The 25,475-nt window shown below is 42.7% G+C and overlaps 2 protein-coding genes across 3 annotated transcripts in view; one reads left to right on the top strand and one right to left on the bottom strand.

The window, feature by feature from the left end:
* Nucleotides 1–25,475, top strand: part of LOC100114588 (LIM domain-binding protein 2) — a 123,931-nt gene that overhangs the window by 3,528 nt on the left and 94,928 nt on the right. The gene's annotated exons all lie outside the window — the stretch shown is intronic.
* On the bottom strand, nucleotides 7,166–8,565 carry LOC116417261 (chromatin assembly factor 1 subunit rlf2-like). The gene is made up of 2 exons (XM_031929589.2): nucleotides 8,372–8,565; nucleotides 7,166–8,260 (listed from the first exon to the last, which is right to left on the bottom strand). The coding sequence occupies exon 2, from the start codon at nucleotides 7,681–7,683 to the stop codon at nucleotides 7,243–7,245; it is 441 nt and encodes a 146-aa protein (XP_031785449.1). The 5' UTR covers nucleotides 7,684–8,260; nucleotides 8,372–8,565; the 3' UTR covers nucleotides 7,166–7,242.

Below are 25,475 nucleotides of genomic sequence, written 5' to 3'. Positions count from 1 at the left end.
AAGTTTTTTAGAAAATTAATTTTCAAACTTCTATTAAGTTATTACCAAATAAGCAAAATCATGTAGTTTTTAAAACATTGTAACAGGTGCAACACGTACCATGCGCTTCTTAACTTAAAAAACAGAAGTTTAAACATAGGATTTGAACGCGTGTCCTTTGAGTGCGTAACTTTGGATTTCTACTCTCGACCTTCTTGATGATCGATTATAAATCAAATATACTATGCATACGATGGATGAATTAATTACAAAAATAGGTAATGACGATCTGTATGAAAATTACAAATCACGAGTCAATTTTAACGTAGTATTAGAAAGTCTCCAAAAAAATATGAAATTTTTTTTAAAGCATTCAATCAGTGTCCAGCATATTTCAAAGTTACTTTTACTCTGATCCACGCACAATTTGTCTAATTACGCAATAAAACGTAAAGTCGCGCGTAGAAATTTTAGTTCGGATGGTACAGAAGGGGGGGTGTCACATACTTTTGTCGTAGATTGTACGCGACTCACCTCTTCCTCCCCCCTTCTTCCCTATCTCTCATTCTGTCTCTCTCGCTCGTTTCTCCCTAAACCCTCCTAGCCACCCCGTGTTCCGCGGGAAGGGGACAGGGAGGGGGATCAGGGGGGGGGGGCAGAAGAACGCGCGCGCGCGGAATCGGGGAAGAAGAGTGCGATGGTTCTCATGTTTTGCGAGTATTAATTCTTCAACTTGCTGCAATCGCTTTATTTTGATGAATTATTTTAATGCTGATCACCATGCCAGTATCCTGTTGCTTTATCTCTTACTATTCAAGATTGATTAGTCCATCTATTTAATACAGTGTGCGTAAAATGCGACTTTTGGCACACCCTGCGTGCGATGAATCGCATTTTGCGCTCGTATATCGAAAACTAACGTTCGATGCGCGAAACAGAACATTTTTACCAACTAGCGCGCTTCCGAATGCCGATACCCCCTCAATACCCTACTCTAAAAAAGAAAGGAATCATCATTCTATTCGTGTTCTGATTGGTCGTCGATTGGCCAATAAGATTACGAGATAGATGGCGGGACGCGCGTGATAGTTTGTTTCTAACCTATAAAAAAGTTTAATATAAAGCAGAGCGCGCATTGATTTTGCTACTATTTTTTTATTTTTTTCATTATTGTTTTGTTATTATTATAAGTACAAAGGTAAACTTATAGTTTCTTTTATTTAAACTGGCGTACAATGTACGTGTTCAACTATGTGTAAGAAAACAAGGTCAGTATTAAAAATGTATGATGCTAAATTATGATAAAAATTGTTACCGAAAAACATACGTGCTGACATAAAGAGAATATAATTGACTAGCTCTACAAAATCGATATGTCCGGGTAAAATCATAAGTTTTCTAAAAATTGTCAGTCATATAGTATTCACGAGACATTCAACATCTCTCGCAAGAGAGATATTAGTTACAAACAAGTTTTGTTTGTTTATATACGTTAATTTCATAGTATTATAATTTGAAATGATTTCAAAATTAACATTTAATATTTTTTCCATACAAAAATGAAAGAAATATCACAAATTGAAATGAAATGTTTACAATTAATCAGAAATAAATCATCGAACAGTATTAGAATCATGTATACTATTTTAGGAAATGATATGTGTTACGAAAATGATGATGTCTATGCTAAAGTTGCTATGTTTTCCAAGTATATACAGTGTTTTTTATTATCAATATGCTCTATTCACGTTGTTGTATACGCTTTAATATACGGATCTCCACTGCATACAAAACTGGAAATGTTTATTGAAATAGTCATACCATTATCCAATATGTTTGTTTTAATATTTGATACTTTTTGCCAACGTTATGGTAAGAAAATAAGTACGGAATTAAAAGAAGTTCAAGCACATATCGAAAGATTTGATGCATACATTGGCTTTCAAAGCATCGACTTCTACTTGACATTTAATCAGATTCTTGGTCTAACCAAAGTTTTGTTTCACTTTATAAATTATTTTTCGTATAAATTTACAATATACAGCTATACCCAGCTTTTTTGAACTTTGGTTTTTAGTACAACCTATAACGTCAATAATGGTATTTCCACATCTATGTGCATTACTGCTGTTCTACAATCGTTATAAATCGTTGAATGAAATATGTTCAACCATACACAGAGTTGATATTCCTCAACTTGTTCAAATTGATACCATCAGCTCCGTTGGAAAAATACACTTTAAACTTTGCAAAATAGTGAGAAAAATTGGTTCTCGTCAAGGATATTTGATAAAATACTTTTTGGTTCTATCTTTACTTCGCGGGCTTTACATCGAATATTTAATAATAAAACTTATCAATAGTAATAACGCACTGAGAGAAAGATATCATTGCCGTAAACATGTACACACGTTAGGAGCAATGATTGCTAATATATTCGTGTACATCTTACAAATATTCTATACGAAACAAAATATTGCAGAAAATATCTGTATGTTAATAGTTAACATATGAATTTCATGGCTATCGTGCGTAGTGTTTATCATGAATAATCAATAAATCATTAATAATAGAACGAAAGCAACTGAATATACCTAAGGAAGCATGCAAAGTGCCTTTGGAATAATATAATGTCAATCTGATAGTTTTAGAGATAAAATAAGTGTGATTCCAACTGATTCAGCAGCCTCTGGAATTTCCAAAATGTCAACTACTTTATCACTATTAGTTCAAAAGTTATTGGAAAAATTCAAATCTGAAAAATGAATGATTACGATATGATGTTTAACACACTACTGAATTTTTCCAATAACGTTTAAACTAATAGTGATAAACTAGTTGATATATACCTTTTTGGAAATGCCAGAGGCTGCTGAATAAGTTGGAATCACACTCATTATTTTATCTCTAGAACTATCAGATCTGGTATTTAGACCCAAAAGGCCGATGAAAGACGAAATTTTGAATATTGACATTATATCACTGTAAAGTTACTCAGCATTAATAAAATTTATACAAATGTGTTTCCTAATAATTTTTATCTGATTACTTCATAAAGTCTATGAAAAATCGTAAAGGGCAGCCATATGTTAACTATTAGCATACAGCTATTTGACATATAACATAGCTACGTTAACTATTAACATACGTATTATTGGCTCAAATCAAACATGCCTATGTTAACAGTTAACAAATATGTTAGCTGCAATGATTTTTTTCTCTCGGTGCGACCTTTCAGCCTTCGACTACCTCAGTATGTTTGATATATTTTTCAACGGCATAATGACTATATTATGCATAACTACTGTTTATGAAGCGGTCAATAGAGAAGTAAAAGATTTGTATTTAATTTTTACGAACATTCATTTTTTGTTAAATATTTAACTTTTTCTCTCATCTGTTGATGGCGCATTTGTAGAAACTAAGAACCAAAGAAAGTCTCGAAGAGATTATCATGTCAAACGAACTTTTGTATTCACATTTACCAATATAATTTGTTGTATCATATTTATCTCGACAAGATTTTGAAATTGATACGGATTTATTGATGCTAATTAACAATAAAATATTCCTTTGGGTAAGCTCATTTTATATTTTTGAATTTAATAACTGAACTGCGAAAAATATCAATGATATATGATGTTTCAGTATATGAGCACTTGCCTCACGTACACGTCGATAATTGTTCAAATAGCGTAATGAACGGTTGGCGAAATTCTCGACTGCAATTATAGAATAAAAGAATATTAATAACTGTCGTTTAAGTTAATTGAAGCTGAAGCTGTATGCACTACGCAAATCTTGCTCCCCAGCGCCACCTCGCAACGATTCCACGCTCAAGACTCAGTTATACTGCATTTGCGTAGTTGCTTTATTTCAAATTTGATATGCTTTTGAAATGACTCTCGAAGAAACAAAAATGATTATACATCCAGGTTGTTCGTTTTGAGTAATAATGTTTTCAAAGTCTTGTAAGTAGATCAGCAGTCACAAATCATTATATCGACCAATGAAAACCAGTCCATCATCAATCGATATTGAGGCTAGCGTCAGACTAGAAAAAGTAGATAATTCTATGGAAGATTTGTTGTTAAATTAAATGCACAAACTTGGGTGTTTGAGAACCACGTGATTCCCCTCTAGCCTCCCGCGCTTCCCCTCCCGTCCCCCCTGCCCCGCACAGAGAGGTGGCGGTATCCTTCTTGGTGAAGAAGTGCGGCAAAGGAGAAGGAAGAGGAGGGGGGAGGAGGAAGCGGTCGCGAAGGAAGGGGGGGAGGAGAGATGATAGCGCGAGAGAGGTGGAGAGAAGGTAGGGGTGTTCGAAGGATGCGAGAAAGAGAAAGAAAGGATCCACACATCGGCCGGTCAGCATAGGCACCTTCGTTTACACTTTTGCGTTTGCACACACGGAGTGCGAGCGCTGCAAGAGCGCCGGTAGCCTCCGCTCTCTGTACACAGAGGCGCGCATGCGATCTGCGTGCGGTTGTGCAGTCGTTTTGACTCAAGTCGCAGCGCTCTAGATGCGGACTCGCTTCTGTTGTGTGTACGGCGATTACTTCACCCTATATACACTCGATGACGACGACAGCGACGACACGCTCCGCGAGATCGTGGAAATTTCTCGTTGGTCCGATCAATAATTTTTCTCTCTTTGTCTGGCCGGGCTATGTTGCCTGAACGCAACAAGCGTCTTTTGTGCGACGTTGTACTTTTTCTTTCTTTGGTTTGCTTTTATTTAGGCAATCTTCGTTTCACGTTGTGCAACAATTGGGATACTTTGCCATGATGCAAAATGGGCCGCATATAAGTATAACGTCTTCAAATGCGCGACATATATATGCGTCCGCGTGTACGAGATACGCATTGCAGCTACGTACGTGAGAGGAAGAAAGAGAGTTATACGAGTGGGTTAGGTTACGCGGGGGTGGGGGCAGAAGCAGCCGGTGGCGGTGGCAGCCAATGAAGCGATCACGTATAGGAGCGTTCCGAACGCATCCGTATGCGTATACCCTTATCGGTGTGTGCCTGTACACGCGATACCGCTGACGCTTTTTCCGCCGCCAACAACGAATGACCCCACCTCCTTGCGCTCTCTCTCTCTCTCTCTCTCTCTCTCTCTCTCTCTCTCGCGCGCTCTCTACTTTCGTTCTGTCGCGTGTCCGATGGCTCTTGTCGAAAGCCACCGGCAGCTCTGCTGCCCTAATTTATTTCTGACTGTTACTGCCATAATACCCTTCCTGTTTATTCGGGTTATTGGGATACTTTACTTGCTATAGTGTGTAGAAACATCTATCGACGTACTTACCTTACCTGCTGTATACTTTTTCAGAGTTGATCTTTCCGAAAAAATTAATCGATTGAACGGATCATCCGTATAATACATGTTTTAACTAAATATAACTGTACGCGATGAACCTCGGAGTTTCACGAAAAGAGGGATGGTATTGATTTTTACCAATGTCGTTCAGCAACGGAATTACCCCACTCGTTGGCTTTTTTTTCTCTTGTTTTTTCATTCCACTTGTTCGTTAATGATGTCATCATAATATGGAAAAAAATACGCATCGTTTAGTGGTTTATGAAAATAAAATACAAGATCAAAGCATTTAACATTACATCAAAGATGCTTCGGCAGTCCTTTGGCATTTTCAAAGTCAAAAGTGCACGGCGTCGAGGTATACAGGAATACGGTTTGGGCACGACAGTGGCATAGAAGCAATGTCGCCGGCATCCACGGCGCTCCTCCTCGCGCAAGGGATGGGAATCTCTAATTTATAGTAGCGAGACTAGCTAACCGTGTGCAGTGCCGCCACCAACGCTCGCCTTATACTAAAATTCAAAAGTTCTTACCCGCGAAAGTTTACGATGCCGTCTAGCCGGCGCGACGCGTTTTACCTCGCCTCTTCTCTCTCTCTCTCTTTCTCTCTCTCTTTCTCTCTCTCTCTCTCTCTCTCTCTCTCTCTCTCTCTCTCTCTCTCTCTCTCTCTCTCTCTCTCTCTCTCGTTCCCTCCATCTATTCGTTCACCTTAGCATTTCAGCTAGTTTAACCTCGTCGCCGTTCCTTTTCTCCTTTGGCAATTTAACGTGGTTTCTTCTGAAATAGAAATTTTTCGTTTACTCCTGTTCTTCTGCTATATAGCTATATGTATATACGTATACGCACCAGGGTTTTTTGCCGCAGCGATTTTCCGTTACGCTTTCTCATTTTTATCTACGCGCGCGCGCACCGAAGGTTTTATTTTAAGCTCGCCTTTTTGTTTTATGATGTCTGCAGCACGTTATGTGCTTTTTCACATATTCGTACATTCGTACATGCTGGCGCATTTTATGTTTCATGTTTTTTGCTTTAACTTGTATTTTTACAGGGAATATATGTTTCAAATTTTTTTATTTATTTATTTATTTTTTTATTTTCCATTACCGGCGCAGCCTTTCGGCCTAGCTGCCGGGGGCCTTCCACCACCTCTGTGTGGAAGTAGTGCCTCATCCTATCTCTTTCCTACGTCACTATCTCCCATGCCTATATTTTTCCACCCTGAGAGATTTCTCCGATGAGGACCATATTTTCAGACACACACCATGCTGGGTAAGCCAGCACTCTCTGCCCCCTAGAGGGCATCGGGTCCGTCTCTCAGTGTAGCTTTCCTCGGAGAAGGTCCCGTATTAGACCAGCTTCACGACGGTAAGGCCGGCGCTCCCTGCCTAATGCATCGAGTTGGCTACCTTAATTACTACCTTAACCTTCGGTCCCTACCACTGTTTCGCATTCGCCCAGGCTTACGCCTGTGAGACAGGGAAAACCTCGGAATCGCACTGAAGGAGAATTCCGGGGAAAAAACCTGCCTCGAAACAGCCGGGGTCTTGGGTACTTTTGCCGTTGAAAGTAACTCAGAAAAAATCCGAGTGACTTCACCGGGAATCGAACCCACGACTTTTTTTTTTCTACTGAAATTTTAAATATTTATCTATCAACTAAAAAACAGTGGGATGAATTTAAATAATAGTTTAACTTTTAAACAATAAGATTTAAAAATATTTATCTATGCATGCATTACTGCGGTCGTGTACATATTACTGCGCGTCATTTACTGCGGATGTGCGTATTACTGCGCGTGAATTACTGCGGTTTTTCATTTATCGCGATTTTCCATGCAACAAAGTAATCATATAAGAGTAGGTAGGGATATAAATTATACTTAATAAAAATACATAACGTAACTATATATTTTACAAACAAATAAAGTTTATTTTCAAAATACATTTTTATTCATTAATAGGTTTATCATTTTCGGCATCTAACTTTTTCTGCAGCTCTTCTTCAATTTGGTTTTTAATATCAGCTTTTCTTTTAATTTGAAGCAAAGCTTCTTCTTTGACGCGCGTTTTTTCTTCTAAAGCTTTAAGCCTTGCTTCTTGCTTCATAAGCTTCTCTTTTTCCTTCTCGAGTCGTTTTTGATCTTTCAAGATTTTTTCTTCCTCCTTCTTTTTTTTATTTTCTTCTCTTTCAATTTTCGTTTTCTCTTGCTTTTCTAATTTAATTTTTTTTCTTAGTACTGCTTCTTCCATTTTGGCTTTTTTATCATTTTGTTCTTGCTCAACTATGTTTTGCCATGCAGCACTTGATATAACAGATGGAACTCTGCTTCTTTTATAAGAGCGACTTTTTTTACCCTTGCTATCTAAAATATCTTCCGGCCAAAACATGAACTTTTGAATCCCTTCTTTAGGTTTCTCGTGATTTACACTATTTGTAATATTTTGCAAAGCGGACTTGAGGAGAAACGTTTGTGCTATCTGCCAAAGCGTTGACTAGATCAGGCTTTTTTATAGATAGTTTATTATTAGCAACAGTCAACGAATCACAATTTTTAACAGGTACATTTTCTATAGTATTATTTAAATTAGCTTTATCAGATACTGTAATATTTGCATCGGAATGAATACTATTTGGTAGATCAGCCTTATTGATCACGTCTACAGTTTCTACAACTTCATATTTACCTAAATTGCTACTTATAGTATCTTTGGCCATACTGATTAGATCAATATTGTCTTCATTATTTGTAATTTTATTCTCTACGGCTAAGCTACTAACAATCATACTAGTACTTTCATCGATCACAATATCACTCGTCATGGACTCACTGAAGTCCAAACTTATACATGCATTTGGTAATTCAATTACAGTTTCTTCATTGATATTTCCAGCATTTATCTCCATATCAACTGCTACAATCACACTTTCATCATTCATAGAATAAACATTCTCTCTTGAGTCAGTCTGAAAAATGAATTTTATTCTTACTTTAAATGTACATATTTCATAAAATTAAATTTTTAAGAATCAAAAAATTTTAAAAATATTTATAGACAAACTAAATTAAATGTATACTTGTGTGTTATCGAAACCCGATGCAATATTAACAGGTGTAGAGGTTCTATTTCCAGAGATATTATCCATATTCATCCATGATGCCCCAGCGATGACTGCATTTTGATTTTCAAAATAATTTGCTTGGCCTGGATCATTATCCGTATTCATCCATGATGCCCCAGCAATGACAGCATTTTCATTTTCAGAATCGATCTAAGCTAAAGTAATTTTAAGAAAATAAAATACATTTACTACAATCGTTTTATAAATTAGTTTATTAAGTATAAAATACCTGTGGAGAATTGTGGCCATTTGCATCAATATCTGGATATGATAATTTATACCAAACTTGAAAAAGTCCCTCATCTTTTTTTTTCACCATTCCAAACAGGAGTCAGATTGCTTTTGAAAGATCTAAGTTGTTCGTCACTTAGCAATTGTTCGAGCACCTGTAGCTGATTTTTAGTTACACTTGTATCGGGTGTAACTAATGCATTATCTGGAATGGTGTTTGTTGATCTGTCAGTGCGAAAAACTTTCTTGAAATCAATTGCCTTCACATCTAATGTATATAATCCACATTTTTTCAAGACATTTTCAAACATTTTTTTGAGTTTCATTGATTTTAAACTTTTATCAAGGAGCGGAGAAAACTGACACTTCTTGATATTAACTAAAAAACTCTTCTGACAAAAATCTTGAAATTGCTTTTGCCACTGAATTTTTAGTGTTCTAAAAAGAGCCACATCCAGTGGCTGAATTATGTGGGTAGCATTCGGGTGTAATGCTATTAGGACGATACCATTCTCAGAACAGAATTTGCTGAGGTGCAGCGTCATGTGTGAGGAATGTCCATCAATATACATGATTATTGGCAATGGAATTTTCTGAGCGATCAACCATGGGTGGAAAACATTGACTATATACTCATAAAAACATTGAGAGGTCATTCACCCATTGTCGGAAAAGCCAAATGCAAAATCCTCTGGAGCCATCTCACATGCATTCTTCGGAAGACTTTTCCCAGCAAACAGCACAAATGTAGGAGCGAGGACCCCTGCAGTATTACAGTTGACAAGTGTGGTGATATTCTGCTTTTCGTTGTTACCAACTATTTTTAATACATTCTTGTAACCTTTTGGCGCCAATACACTTGATGGTGCAGGATTTAGACTTATACCTACAAACAAAATTTTATTCGCAAAATAATTTTAAAAAACCATGAATACCTAGTTACATAAAAAAAGATTAAAAAGTTCTTACCAGTTTCATCACAATTAAAAATTCTGCTCGGCTTAATGTGAAGAAGACTCTGAGATGTTAAATATTCGCCTATTTCTTCAAACAATTTTTTTAAAGAATACTCACTTTTGTCACTTTTGCTCGGTTAAGACTAACATTCTCTGACACTTGCACTGAGATGTTTGGATTTCGTTTAAGGAAACCTTCATACCAGCTTCTTCCGGGTAAATTATCAGTGAATGGATTTTTCCTATTTTCATTTTTACAAAAGAGACGTACACTTTCAAGAAGTTGAACTTTTGTGATTGGGAATCCAATTTTACAGCAGTTAAAAGTCCATTGAACTAGATCTTGCTCTTCTTTAGAGGTTAGTATAGTTCCAGGTCCTTTTGTCGCTGTATATGCCTTTTTTCTTGGCTCGAAGAGTTGATACAGGTATATTATACAATCTTGATACTGCAGAAATCCTTTTTCCAGAATTAATGTCTGTCATAGCCAGATCAATATTTTCCTTTGAGTAATCCATGCGACTTTTTTCGTTTTCGACTTTGTTTCGGAGCACTTGGTTTGCTTAGATTTACCTCTTCTTTTTTTACTCATTGAAATGAGCTTGTTCACAGGATACACTTGAACTTTTTACTGTAGGTATATTTACACCTTTTTTAGAAACTTTTACTACTATTTTATTATTTTAAGTAGCCTTGCTCCAGCAGCTCCGACCACTCGCGTGTAGCTAGGTATCTGCCTATACAAAATAGGTTAGGTGACGCAGCGGAAATACGCGCAGTAATACGCACACGCCCTCTAAATATCGTGCCAAATACTGCGTCAGTAAAAACTATTTATAAATAAAAAAAAATTTATAAACTTTATTTTATTGAAAATATTAGAGTCTATAGAAGCTATTAATAAGTTTATCATTTATATTTGTGTGCATACAACATAAATATGAAAGTATTGAATAAGTGGTCGTGAATCAATCGAAAACAACAATTTCATTGAGTGTTAAATTTCAAATAAGAATTTTAATAGAAATACTTCATTAACATTTTATAAAACATAACGGATATATAAATAATATGTTTAAATTATTATGTAAATTTTTTCAGAAATGTATATATTTTCTAATTTAAGATATAGCGACTTTTATGAAAAACCGCAGTATTCGGGGCCTCCGCAGTAATACCCCCATCTACCCTATGTTTCAAATTTAAAATAACGCGTTCTCGTTAAGATTCTACAAGCATTTTGAAGCGAAACATCAAATCGTAGGTTATCGATGAATTGGCTCTTTTCAAGAAGGTATATAGAGTAAAGCGAATGTATTTCCAATACTTATAACTCGAACATTTTTTAAGGTAAAATGCTAGCTAAAATAATCTTGTTAATGGTATTTATAGTGGTAGCGCTGGCCATATCCAATGGGAAGCTGTTACTCGCGATCTTCCGGGAGAAGACGGATCGTCGACTACTTGAGTCAGCGCCGTCGCGAATATGCGGCCCTTTCGCTCGCGGTTTATTGCTGTAGCTGGAAATCCCCTTGTTTCTCCGTTTCCCTCTCTATCCCTCCTGCAAAGAACGATAATGCTGCCGTTAAACAGATATTAAAGCATGCTCTCTGCATAGAGCCAAAAAAAGAGGAAAATTTAACGTAGCGGTGGCTGTAAAATGAGTTATGCATGATTTTTTGTGCTTTCCATCGCGCAGTACTTCCCTTCACTTTTACGGGTTAGCCATGATAAATTTTCAATTTCTCTTCAGTAAAGGACGCGATCTGCTTGGAAGTTGCACTGCTTGGCGTTCTCGAGCTTTTACGCGAATATGCCTGTTCTCCGGTGTGTTTCGAAGATGTTGAGAAGACGTATTTTTGCAAATTTTAATTGATTCGAGCAAAGGCATTGCTCCGCGTGTTTTTTACTTTTATCTCCGGTCGAACTTTTTATCGCGACACGGTATTGTCTCTCATAACTTGGCACGTACTTCCAATAATTTTGGTGCATCGCCTTAACAGCAATCCCTGCATAACGATCGCCATTTAGAGGCGTTAAACCAGGACTGGAAGTAGGTACTTAGCCGAATGAGCCCAGTCGCTGTTTAACTAGACTGGGGGATATCGACCACCGTAAACAGTTTATATTAGGACTGCTCTTTAAGACTTTCGGTTAAGCTTCCTCTGCTCCATTTAATGCCAAGTTTTTGAAGCTGTTGCCCTGTCTTGATCAATAATTGCTACCTTCCGCTCGATTTTTGTACATTTGATAAATATGAATAACTATTTATTGTTAGTGTATTAAATTTGATAACGTATAAATATTCCGTTTACTTATAAAATATACTGTTTTCGATGCAAACACCACACACAAGTGATCTTTTCATACGAGCAATTTGGTTAGGTGTATACGTGATTTGATCGATAAGCGTATCAAACGCGATCGTAACGACGACGATCGCGATCCCCAATCACGAAATGTCCTTTCAATTGTCATATAAGTCCCAAAGATCCCCCGAGTGTGAATTCGATGGTAATTCGGGATCTTTGGTACAGCAGTTTCGTTTTATTGGGTCCTCAGGCGATCAAGCACGTCAGATTCCAAGCTAAGTGTTAAAAAACGTACCAAAAATGTTTTGCATTTATTTTACCAAGACGATGGCGGATTCTATCATCGTTTCCCTAAAGTCAGAAAGGAAACGCGCGTATCGGACCATTAAAATGTCCAGAGGTGAGAAATAATTTTGCAATCTAGATTTCGCTCGCTCGGCCGTATACCCCTCTCATTTCGACGAGTCAGTCGATTTGGAGAGTGCATGTGCAGTATGCGCGCTTTAAGGCTCCTTTGTGCAGCGGCATAGCCTCCCGCGCACATGTACGCATATACAGGAATCGAATGAGTCACTCGCAATTCTTCGTACAATCGCACATCTGGTCAGTCTCTTGGACCGTCGACATGGATGCATATTTCGTTCCAGTCCAAAACTCATTAATAACAAAATTGATAGTAATAAACCACTTTGAAAATTAAACACAAAATCACAAGCTGCAATTCAAGCACTGCGCTGATGTGCACACACGTCCGCGTGCTGAAACGTGTAATTTTTATCAATAAACCGCGAGTAAAATCGCCGTATAATAAATTCGAACCCTTAGCTTAATAAGCAGTATTACACACGAATGAACGGCAACACGTTCCTTGACGCGCACCGATCGCCGCAGCGTTAAACCTTTCATTTGCAGTTGGCGCGCGCCCGCGCAATAGCAACAACGATCACTATAATCACGCGCACACCCTCACTTTTGCGCGCGCGCGCCGACGACGAGGAAGACAGAAAAAGAAGAGTCGAAAAACCGCCGCTGGTAAACATGTACTCTCTCGCGAGAGACCGTGCGCGGTTCCCTTTGGCTTTCAGCCCTGTTTACCGTGGAAAATTAGAGAGAAGACGTTCGCGGCATGCGCGCGCGCGCAATGTCTCTTCGTTCTCGCGCGCGTGTGTGAACGAGTCTGTTATTAACCCGGCGCGTAAATCAAAAGTGCCGCGCATGCCAGGGATGACCGTTTCGCGAGCAAACGAGCTTTTCCTTCTTCGCTCATTTGTGCACACTCCGCGCTGCTGAATCGTCGGTGTGTGCGTGTGGGTACCGTAAGGGCCTCTTTTCAGGCCTCATTGTGGTGCTGCGCGAGGGCTATTAAACGCCTTCGCTGTCGCTTTTTTTTCTTTCGAACGGAATACGGTCGTACGTATGAATGGAGTTGAAGTTTAGAGTTGTCGTAATTCACTCGTTCGCTCATTACACTCCAATGATGGATCTCCGTTTCAATGGTCGTGATCGTATAGCGGTGTGATATTTGGGAAAGTTAATAATCGCCTCTGGAGTTTTATCGTCTTGTCGAGGAAAGCTTTATGGATCAGGTGTTCAGGATTACTGTATTAGGCGTGGCGATGAAAATAAAGAATCTTTTTGAGAAAGAGACAAAGCTCAATTCTTTGAAAAAGCCCAATATATGCGCCGACGAATTCATGCTGCGCGCTTAACTTTTCTCCTCTCTCGTCTCTAAGAAAGGCTCTCTCTCGAAGTAGGCGGATGAAAAGGGGCATAAAGTCCGCAGCCGATTCAACTTTTTATTGGCAGTCGGCCAATCCGAACCGCGAGATTACACGCGCGCATACAGGTGCAGGTTAGCGCGTCAAGTGCATCGTCGCGCGCGTTCGGATAATAATGTATAATCGGGGGCAATTAGCGGAGGCGCGCATCGTTCGCTTCGACGAGCAGACGGGCGCGCGGTCATCGTCGCGGAGCTATTTTAATTTTCGTCAAAGCTGCGAATGCGGAATCGAGCCGCTGTTTGAAATAGCCGCCATGTAACCTGCAATTAGTGCAAGCCAGCGGAGAAAATGCTACTCTGCTACTCTGAAAATTTACGTTTTGGTGTATACCGTACAGCTTTTCGCTTCGAGCTTTTTCAAGCTTCGTCCAGCCGCGCGCAAAAATGAAGAACTCGGTCGGTAATACGTGTTCCGCATTCTTTGCGAGAACGAGTAACACTCTCTGCGCTGCTGCGATTCGCGTCAACCCCTCGATAATTCCGTGCCTGCGCGCATCAATCTTACTCAAGCCAACGATCGATCTCTCGCAGTAAAAAAAGTCTCGACGGGTAGAAAACTCGGCGAGGATCCGAGAGGGTTGGACGTGCAGCGCACGTGGCCCTCTCGGCTGCCGGCGTGCATTACCAACTCGCGATAAAACGACGCCGGTCAAACAGCAGCGCCGGGAGTAGTTGCAAACTCGCACAGTAACTTCGGAATCTCGGTCGGGGGCGCGCGCGCCGACAAGGAGTAGAGAGCCGAGAAGACAAAGCGAGAGAGGAGAAGAAGAAACTGCGGAGAGAAGAACACGTGGCCGTGCAGCAGCAGCAGCAGCGGCGGCGCAGACGACGAGAATGAGACGTGAGGCTATTAGCGCAGGTCATGGCGTTATTAAAGACAATGAAGCAAACTTTATACGGCCGGGGCTACGGGGCCAATTACTTGGCAATTAGTCGGAGCGCGCGGAGAGCGAGAGAGATGGAGAGCAGCAACAAGTGAGCATCGAGCACAGCCGGTCGGCGGCGGCGGCGGCTCCTCTTGCGCCGCTTCCTACACCCACTGCAGCGTCGTGGCACCTCCGCCGCTTCTCGCTGTATACAGCCAACTCCTCTCCTTTCCTCCGGGCACTCGAGGTCGTGCAGCAGTCCAGCTTGGACTCGGCCGCTGATAAGCCGCGCTGCGATCGTCTTTTCTGATCCGGAGCTCGCGCTGTCCTTCCCGTTCGAGGATGTCATCGCGCTTGCGTACGCGCGCTAGGGGGCGTTGACCACTACGCTGCGACGCGAAAAGATCTTCTGCGCCGATGCAGAATCGAACTTGGCTGGGCCAGTCAATGGCCTACATACGTCGCAGTAGTGGTGTAACAGAGCGTCGCCGAGGTAGGAGAGAAAATCAGTCTGATAAGCCGCAGAGTACATGGAGCAGCAAGCCACCGTGAATTTCGGGGTTCTTGGCAAGGCAGCATCAACGCCTGGACCGTATACATATCTGCCCGAGTATAGGGCATACGTGCACGGATGCTTATGCGCCTTACACAAACGCACTATAGAGTCTCTACATCGCCGCGATCTCTGACCGGCCGTGCATGCGCGCGTTCAGGTGCGCCAACGTACAAGCGGCGCGTACTGCACGCAAAGCACGAAAGGGTTGGTGCGCGCGCGGGACGGTACACTCCGCGACAAGAGAGTGTGCCCTGGCTGATGGCCACCCCTTTCGCCGGCTCTCGCGTCTTTCGTTTTGGCTCCCCCCCCCCCCCCCCCCCGCGTCGCCTACTTTCTGTGCCGCTTTTTTCGTCTTCCCATTTCACCCTCTACTCTTGAGCTTCGTTTTATGCGCGCGCGCGCGCGTGCAAGAGCGAGCTTTGTAGTCGCGCGTGTGCAGTTGCAGCGCCTTTTTCATTGGGCTTTATCCCCGCTGCTTTTTCATTCTGCCGCGGCTCTTCGCAGCTCTGGTTTTTTATTCGCGCCTATGTACCGCTGCAGCGCGCTGTTGCGCGACGGGGTATAAGGCGCATAAATTAATGAAGTGCCTGCTCGATTAACCCTCCGCTTTATTGCGCTTTGAGCTGACGAAATCTAGATTTCGGTAATTAGCCGCGTCTCGGCGAGCCGAGCTCGAAGAAGGGGTTCGCGCATACGGCAAACTTTTTTCGAGAATTCGCCGCTACTTTTGAGTGACCCTGTACGCTGCGAGCGCAGTACCCCCAGAGTCGCGGGGTGACGAGGTGGGGAGGGAGGGGTGTGTGTGTGAGAGAGAGAGAGAGAGAGAGAGAGAGAGAAGAGAGGGAGGGGGAAGACTGCGGGGTCGTCGTGCAGGGGGTGGCTCGCGGCAGAGGGTCGCCCCACTGAACGCGTGTAAGTGTGTATGCGCGCGCGCTCGCGAGGGGGTGGCAGGAGCTTCGCCGGTGTATAGAGCGGAGGATGGAGCTGCGGCGGGCGTTTTTCAAATAATTACATCGGCTGCGGCAGTGGTGGTGGGTTCCCATGGCAACCGCAGTACCTTCAGTCTCTCGCTCTCGCTCTCTCCTACGGACCATCGGCGGCGGCGCAACCGAGCAGAGCAGCCTCCATCTCGCTTTTTTCCGTCTCTCTTCTCGCTCTCTCTCTCTCTCTCTCTCTCTCTCTCTCTCTCTCTCTCTCTCTCTCTCTGTCTCCTTTTTCTGTCTGTCGTCCTTTTTATGCGCTCGGCGATTTTTTTCCTACTTCTTCTGCTCCGGCGTTACTTATTTTCAGCGGCAACTAGCTTCCACAGCTATATGCTTTCTATAGCTTCTATATACGCTGTTATAACTCAATTAATCGCTGGTCGTTTCAAGTGGTTCGGAACTATGCGTTATCGCTCCAAAAACTCGATGTGAATCTCTGTAGGCTCTGCGGATCAGTATTTACAGCGTCAAGGCTGAAGGTTTGCGTTGCCGTTTAAAATTACGCAGCGATTTGTTGCAACGGGAGAGTTTTTATGCCCAAGCTTTATCGCAAGCTCTCGACGCTCTGATGCAAATTCTTGTGATCGAAAACAATATGAGCAAGAAAGTTATAATTGGTAGAATCGTTTATTACGTTGCCGCATCTCTCTCGGTCTGAGCTCTTTTCAGCGTACCCTGTTCCAGCTTTTCGCTGATCCTCGTCCTTCTCTGCTTATTCTCCCTTCATCTCATTTCCATTCACTTATCCTTTTTATGCTCATGTACGCTCGTTTTTCTCTCTCCGCCGTAGCCTCGTCCCTCTTGATCTGTCGTCGCATACAAACGAATGCGTCGAAAAACGTACCCCTGAAAAACGACTCTCTCTCTCTCTCTCTCTCTCTCTCTCTCTCTTTGTCGTTTCCCTTTTTTTTAACCAGTGGCGGATATGCAGAACGAACGAGATGCGTTGAAAAATGCAAATGCTTTGTCTCGAATGTGACGGTAATTTGATGAGAGCGATCACTGCTCACTAGACGAAATGATGCGGTGGTATTGCGTCTTCCCAGTATGTGTACTGTACTATGGGATGCGACAACGAAGTATAAACGAAATTATAATTGGTTGTTCAAAAAATCAAATCGTGGTTCACGCGATTAAATAACAATTTTACGTCACCAGCGATTACTGCCGTTTTATAATTTCTTCGTGGATACATTACATGACAAAGCATTCCTGATAAAACTTATCAGTGAAGTGATAAGAAAATTAGACCATAACAGTTATCACAACTGAGTCGCAAAGAGAATTCGTATCCTTCTTTTATCGAAAGAAGCCTGGCCTGCGATTATCATTATATAGGAGATGATATTTATTATCTATATGTGTTGCTAATATTCCTGGGTTAACAGACGAAAATTTCGAATAACTAGTAGTATTCACCTCCGCACTCTCGCAAACTCCCGACCAGTTTCGAAATCTTTTGCCAGATTTTGGAAAATCGTTCACCGCGCACAACAGCGGTAACAGTTCTGTTCAAGACCTATCCCGCAATCGATCAGTTCCCAGAGTGCAATTCCGAACTCTACAGAGCAGCACGCGACGCAGCTATCCGCACATAACGGCGGCCGTCTCGCCCCTACTCAGAAAAGTCGTTGATCCGCGGACGTAACGATCAGCCTTGCACGTAGACGATGTGTACGGAGCAAACAAGACGAAGACGCTGACGAAGAAGAAGAGAAGAAGAAGAAGAGGAAGAAGAAGAAGAAGAAGAAGAAGAAGAAGAAGCAGTTGGCCGCCGCCGCCTCCACAGGTGGTCGGGTCACGAACTGACCCCACTCCCAGGTCTCTCTGTCATGCGCGCGCGCGCAACGATGAGCCTCTTTGCGCTTGACCCGCGCGCGCCTTGAAAGCTCGCCACCGTTTTGATGCCGGGAGCTAAGTCGCTTCGCGGCATTCGCTGCGCGAGCGCTGATGTCCGTCGTACTGGCTTTATGCTGGTTATTACCTAGAGGGCAATGTTGTTTTTTTTTTTTTACATGGCATTTGGAACTCGATAGTTCATCGCCTCATCTACGCAAGCCTTCCACGCTGCCCTATCTTGTGTCAACCCCACCCAAGATGCACCTCTCCGATCGACACCCACCCGTCCTATTTCTACTAGATCCGCTTTTACGTTGTCCTCCCATCTACGTCTAGGTCTACCTAGAGGTCGCGTTACCATCGGCCTGCCCTTCATGACATGCGCTGCCGTACGGTCGTCTCCCATTCTCGCTACGTGCTCTGCCCATCCCAATCTGCGCGATTTTATTATTCTGTTAATATTTGGTGACGCGTACAGATTGTGTAACTCATCATTGTGTAGTCTCCTCCATTCCCCGGTTTCCTCATCTTTCTTCGGCCCGTATATTTTTCGCAAGACTTTATTTTCAAATACCCTAAAACGGTTGTCCGCCTGCTTAGTGAGAGCCCACGTTTCGCACCCGTACAGAACCACCGGCAGTATTATTGTCCTGTATATTCTTATTTTAACGTTTTTAGACAACAGCCTCGACTTAAGTAAATTACTCACGGCGTAGAAGCAAGCATTACCCGAATGGAGTCTCTTATTTATTTCAACATTAATCTCGTTTCTATCATTTATGGTCGTACCCAGATACCTGAATTCGCTAACCTTTTCAAAAGTAAAATTCCCAACTCTGAGATCTTCCTCCCCTCTGCAGATGCCTAGCTTATCCACAATCATGTACTTTGTTTTTGATTCACTCACTTCTACCCCTGTATACTCCACCGCTTTTATGAGGATTTCCGCGTTTCTTGCTACCGTTTCCCTACAATCCCCCAGTATATCCAAATCATCTGCGTAGCCTAGTATCTGCGTCCCATTAAGTGTTGCGCCCATCTGGCTAACCTGCATTTTTCTAACGGCATACTCTAACGTTAATTTGAACAGCACCGTAGAGAGCCCATCCCCTTGTTTTAAACCATCGCGTATCAGGAAGGGTTCTGATACATTACCGCCTACTCGGACCTTTCCCGTGCTTCCGTTCAGACATATTTGAATTAATCTCACGAGTTTTTTCGGTACACCGAGAAGTACTAGAATTTGATACATTTTGCTTCGCTTAATAGAGTCGTACGCTTTTTTAAAATCTATAAATAGTTGGTGTATGGTTTCGCAAAATTCCCACTTTTTCTCTAACAACTGTCTTATGGTAAACATTTGATCGCTCGTCGATCTGTTGCGCCGAAATCCGCACTGATAATCTCCTCTTATATCTTCCGCGAATGGAGTGAGTCTAGCTTGTATTACGTTTGACAGAACTTTGTAGCACGTTGCTAAAAGTGAAATACCCCTATAGTTATTGCAGTCTGTCTTATCCCCCTTTTTAAAAATCGGTATAATGATAGATTCCTTCCAATTTTCGGGTATTGTTTCATTTTTCCAGATGGCACATACTAATTTATAGATTTTGAAAGTGAGCTCGACGCCCCCATATTTGAGTAACTCAGCTGGTATAGAGTCATTTCCCGCGGCTTTGTTGTTTTTTAGTTTTTTAATCGCGGCCTCTACTTCTTGGTAGCTCGGTTCCTCCACGTGGGGTTCAGCAGTGTGAATTTCGTCCCCTAATTCTTCGCTATTTTCGTGCACGTTTAATAATTTATCGAAATAATTTTTCCACAGCGACAGTAATTCGTTGTCATTTGTTACGAGGTCCCCGTTTTCGTCCTTCATCAATTGCGCTCTACTCCTAAAACTCTTTCTGATGGCGTTAATCCCTCTGTAATTCGCTCTGTTCTATCTCGTAGCTTCTCAATATCGAAGCTTTCTACCTTGTTTGCTCGCTTACTATTTTGATTCGCTACTAGTCTAGCTCTTAATTTGGCTACTACTAGGAATTGGTCCGAGTCGCTATCTGCCCCTCTGTAAGCCCTTACGTCAAGAACATTAGTATGACGTCTTTTTTCAATGAGGAAATGATCAATTTGGTTCTGTGTGGCCCCGTCCGGCGATGTCCACGTTGCCTTGTGTATGTTCTTGTGCTTAAAACACGTAGTTTTGATTATAAGATCTTTTGCCGCCGCGAAATTTATGACCCTAATACCGTTATCATTGCTGGCTTCGAGCAGGCTTTCCTTACCTATAGTAGGCCTAAACATTTCCTCCCTACCTATTTTAGCATTGAAATCGCCTAATACTATTCTTGTGTCGTAAGACGCGAACTGGTCGATTACCTGCTCTAAAGTTTCGTAATAGAGATCCTTAGCTTCTTCTTCTTTGTCCTCCGTAGGACAGTGTACATTAATAAATACATATCTATATCATTCACCTTCGATAATGATGTACGAGAGCCTATCATTGACGGATTTGAAACTTTTAACCGAATGTATGGTGCTTTTGCTTACAAGAAATCCGGTGCCTAGAGATCCCCCACTCCCGGCCCCATACAGGTACGTGAAGTTACCCGATGCTAGTACTCCGCCATCTGGCCACCGCGATTCCTGTATTGCTACCAAATCTAGATTGTACCTATCAGCTTCCTTTACGAGTTCTTTAAACGCACCTGCTCTGTATAGACTGCGAACATTCCAAGTTCCGACCCTTAAGTCCCTTTTGGTTCGGATTTGATTTTTTTGAGCCATGATGTTATGTTAAACCCGCGCGCTTCGGATCCTGTTCCGATCGCAGGTGAGTCCACCGTTCTAGAGGTGATAACCCCCATACCTCTCTAGAACTAAGTATGAGAGCTTTCCGACTTTGACGAGGACAGTGTCAATTCGTCGTCAGACACACTACGGTTTCATTCTCGCATCCTAACGCCCCCCTGCAAGGCAGCGCGCCTTCGCTGGCATCGTTACCGCTTAAGACCAGGTGACGAATCATTCTACACATCCCCTTTCGGGGCAGTTGTCATCGCTCCCGCATCCTCCTCCGCAGCAGGATTTTTGCACATATTTTGTAATGTGTGATGAAAGAGATAGATTGAGAGATAAGAGATAATGTGAAGTGTTTTTGTTGTTGTGGTGCTTGCGTAGTGTTTCTAGATGAATGCGTTCGACAGTGTGGGCTCATCACACCCACGCCTGTTCCTATCGGCTGTCCGCGGCTGCTTATTCAATTTATTCGCAGCTAACCTCTTTCTCAGGGGCTGTTCCTCTATCCGCAACCTAAGGACGCGCTGTGTAGTGGTGATAGGCACCCACCCGTCCGATCTGGACGACAACGCCCAAGACCCGCTTAGGGTAGCGTCATTGTAACAGCCCAGAGGGCAATGTTAAATTCATTAAAATGACATTTTATAATTCCAAATATTCAAATGAAAATATTGTTTCTACGATTAATTAATCGCTAACGTGTGTGGAAATTCTTTTTCGCCCATCAGGTGTATCCAATTACTCCCTGACGCGAAACAAAAAACAAAATAACGCGACTGGCAAAGCTTTGGGTGCGCACCTATAGCCACTCAAGGAAATTGATACGCCCTATTTTACACGAAGGCCGCGAGTGTCAACCGAATTTGTTCGAAGCTACAAAAGAGAGCTCGTCGGTGTCGTAGTTGAAACGATTGGATGTTACGCGCCGAAGCCAACGTGCTGGGAGTAGTTGGGAAGTTAGTTTTGGTACAGTTGCTTTGTGCCAAAGAGAAAAACACAAAATGCGAGCTTATCAGTAGGACTTACAATCGCTTTGTCTTTAATTTGAGAACAAGTGAACGTCGGTGCGCTTTATAAGCAGATTTGTCGCTCAAAGCAACAATTTAAAAAGCGTTGTCTGCTGCAGGGGCTGAAAATCGCGCTGAAAGACTCAAAGGCTATTGACACTTGCTCCTTTCTGCCGAGCTTTCGTGCTTTATACACTCGAGGATTCTACTTTTAGAGTATCGCCTGATGTAATGTGTGCGCGGCACACGTGCACGCGTATACCGCGACTGCACCGCTGAGACTTGGCTTTGTACGCGCGGCGGCAGTCGACGTCGCTACTCTGTGCCGTTCATACATCTGTTCTGATGTGTTGCGAGCGTCAAGCGTCGCTGCGTCATCATAATTAAACTGATTCAGCCGGAGCTGTGTGATTCGCGTCTTTGGCTTTCAAAGTTGACAATGTCACAGACGCGAGAGCATCGTGTATACCGAACCCACTCGGCCAGTACCATAAGTTTTTCGAAATTGTTTCTCTTATCTGTTCTCCCAAACGATTACGCGCTTGATTCCCAGTCCATAATTAAAAAGAGCTACGTATAACACTCAGAACTACACTGGGGAATCCATGCTCGCAGGCTTATCGCATCAGATTTATGCCCGCCATTACGCTCCTATCTACACTAATTCTTTTCATCTCACTTATCTCCCATATCCTCCGCCAGCGCAGAACGCCTGACATTTTCTCCGTGTTTATCTTGGCTTTTCTCGACCGCGCACACGACCCCTCCATCCTTTTTCTCCAATTTGCCTTCCTTACTCTCGCTCGATTATTCAGCACGTGGCGAGATTAGGGATGCCGCACTCGATAGGCACTTGACGCCCGAGTGTCGATGCGCGCGACGGCCTCGTGTGCCGAAACTTTTTTCCGCAGCTTCTTCCGACGAATTCGCGACCGACTCCCGATGACTCTCGCAACGGGACCCTGTTTGCCGTTGATCCGTTCTATGCTCGGCTTTTGCGCAAACTCCGAAGAGGGCGTTGAGGTGGTTTTAGTCCTGCTCCGTTTTCCCTTCCCCCATATTACTCTGCAGAAGGGAATGGGAAAATTGAGAGTTAGAAAAGTACCGTTCCATTTTCACGATTTGAACGGATATTATTTGTTTTAATGAGATATTCTGTTTTATCCACGCGCCAAAGGTATCACGTAACGCCATAATTATTATACTCCTGGCTTGCGAAGAATACATGATTTTTCACAAAGAACGACGTCGAAGGCAAAATCTATTTTCAATTCCTCTCATGGTAAATTTACGTTACTCTAATATTACCCCGATTCCGTGGACAAACAAAATCCATTTAGGGATTCGAATTTGAAACATGGAGCGGATCGATTGTTCGTCGAGAGTCGAAAGTCGAGTGAGAGAGAGAGAGAAGAGATCCGCGAAAAACGTAACGGTACAGTGCTTCGTTTTTGCTTGGATTATTTACATTGCGATGAGGTTCAGTGACACGAGGAAGACGGTTACGAGCGGCCGCAAAATCGATTTCCGCGTGGCAAATGAGACACAGTGTGCGCAGAGAAAAGAAAGAGCGAGAGGGACAGATATCCAGGTCGAGATTGTAAGAAGGAAAGCCCTGACGGATCGGTTCTCGCGCCAGACCGCAGTTATCCCGATGCAACCGTCATTATACCGTTTACACGCACGTATGGCTGGATGTTTGCTTTTTTTTCTGCGGACTGCAGCTTTTTATTTTAAAAGTGACGTTGACCAAATTCGTGCGATTGAAACTCAGGAGGCTTTGTATTGCGTATATGGTTTTTTGCTTCGAGCTCGATTGATTTATCAAATTCCCTGCTTCGTGTAATTAATATGATATGTGCGCGAAATGCGGGCCGTGTCAGAAAATATCTCCATTTAATTCTGAATGATGTATATAGGCCAGAAAATCGCGGAAAATTGATACATGCATTACGAAAAGCATAAAGTTACATTTCGCTCTTCGTTACAATATACACACAACGTATTAACTCTAATTTTCGAGTATTTCAGAGAAAACTCAAGTCATATAAGTGTAATAAAATTTAAAACAAAATCTCTAATTCCTATACAGTGTGTCTTCGAGACATTTAATTCGAGAGGGACTCCAATCATTAGCAGAAAACACACACGCAAAAAAGCTCTTCCATAAATCTACGTCAGCGTTAACGCATGATACTTTTCGTTGACTTTTTTTAATCTCTTCTCCTCGCTGCAGCTGCGCGCAGGCCTCGCGATTCATTAATTACCGGCGGCTCTTGCCTTTAATGTCGTAACCTGCGCCGACCGTAGCAAAATTCTCGGCTTGTGATTTTCGCCGCGAGGCTCGTCAACGATATGCGTACTGTAAATTACCGAACGAGGACCTGAACTCCTCGCGCCTCGAGTCTTGAGATTTTATTTCCGAAAAAAAGCTTGAACCCCGCCGTGTTTTTTGAATCGTTTTTTCGAAGGATTTATTACGCGAGAGCTTGTACACCTAAAGATCTTTGACATTTTTCTAAATCACTTTCTTTTTTGTTGCAGGTAAGCTTACTTTTCAATTGCAATCGTTTCACGGCTCGATTGGGTACAACCTTTTCACATCGGTAAGTTTACAGCGTATGCATTTCCTATATACATCGAGTACGAAGGTGTATTTACCAACACGACCAACGCGCTAAGTGCACCTGTTAACGTCCTTACATCGGAGTAACCTCTTTTACATGCGACTCCCTCGTCAAAAGACTCTCCTAACCAGTTAAGTGATTCGAACGGTCCATCGCATAATGCATCATCAAGTAAAGCGCGACGCGACAACCATCGCGAGGTTCCATCGACAAATTAATTAAGATATAAACTAATCAAGAGCCCTCGTGGATGCATAAACAAGGAGTTGAAGCAGGAAGACGCAGCAAAACGCGGACCATTTTATCTGCGCGGACGAGTCGACTGGGCTGCTGCGCTGCCCACTCGAGGATGATGCACGGCGCGTCAAGCGCGTGTTTCCGCATACGTCAACGGACTCGCGCGCGCGCTGCAGGTTGGTTAATTGCCGCTTAATTGACGCTAATGAAGTTAACTCTATAGCAGAGCTCCCTGCTCCCAGCAACGCAGCGCCGCACGTGGGCGCATCAGACACACGCGGAGATTGACCACCACACCACGCGGCTCTCGCGAGAGAAACTCAATTTCGGAGCTCATACGTCATTTCTCCAACTCGCGCGAGCATCTGCTCTCTCTCCGACGCGGGCGATCGCATAGGCGGCTGATTAATGGCTTAGGTGTCGTGGGGACTGATGCGCTCGCGTGGCAAGGGGCAACGATTTTTCGGAGAGGCGCAAACGAAACGTGTCGCGAGTCATTGGACGACCAAATTGCTGTTTGTTCAGTTTCAAGTTCAAGAAATCGGCTTATTGTTTGTTCTCAAATTGATCGCAGTATAGAAGCAAAGATTCCTCGCAGTTTTAATCAACCGTTACCTCCTCCAGCCCGCAGAGCTTCTCAATACACACACACCACACACACTTTTTTTCTATAATATTCGTGGCGCGCCATTGTCCTCGCGACAGCTTATAACGCCGCTGCCGCCTCGGCTCGCCGAAAAAAAGAGGACCTCGAGAGCAACCAAATACGCTGGCAAGAGAAACAATTCCCCTCGTACTTTCGCGAACAAAAGCAGGCCTATGCGCGAGGTACAACGACCCAGTCTGCTTCCACGTATACCGTTGATTGCGAA

Source organism: Nasonia vitripennis, chromosome 1 (assembly GCF_009193385.2).
Source record: "Nasonia vitripennis strain AsymCx chromosome 1, Nvit_psr_1.1, whole genome shotgun sequence".
NCBI lineage: Eukaryota > Metazoa > Arthropoda > Insecta > Hymenoptera > Pteromalidae > Nasonia > Nasonia vitripennis.
This window is presented reverse-complemented; position numbering and strand designations above follow the sequence as displayed.

Excerpts from the sequence above, each read along its gene's own strand:
- LOC116417261 (XM_031929589.2), bottom strand. The coding sequence starts at position 7,683 with ATGTTTTGGCCGGAAGATATTTTAGATAGCAAGGGTAAAAAAAGTCGC.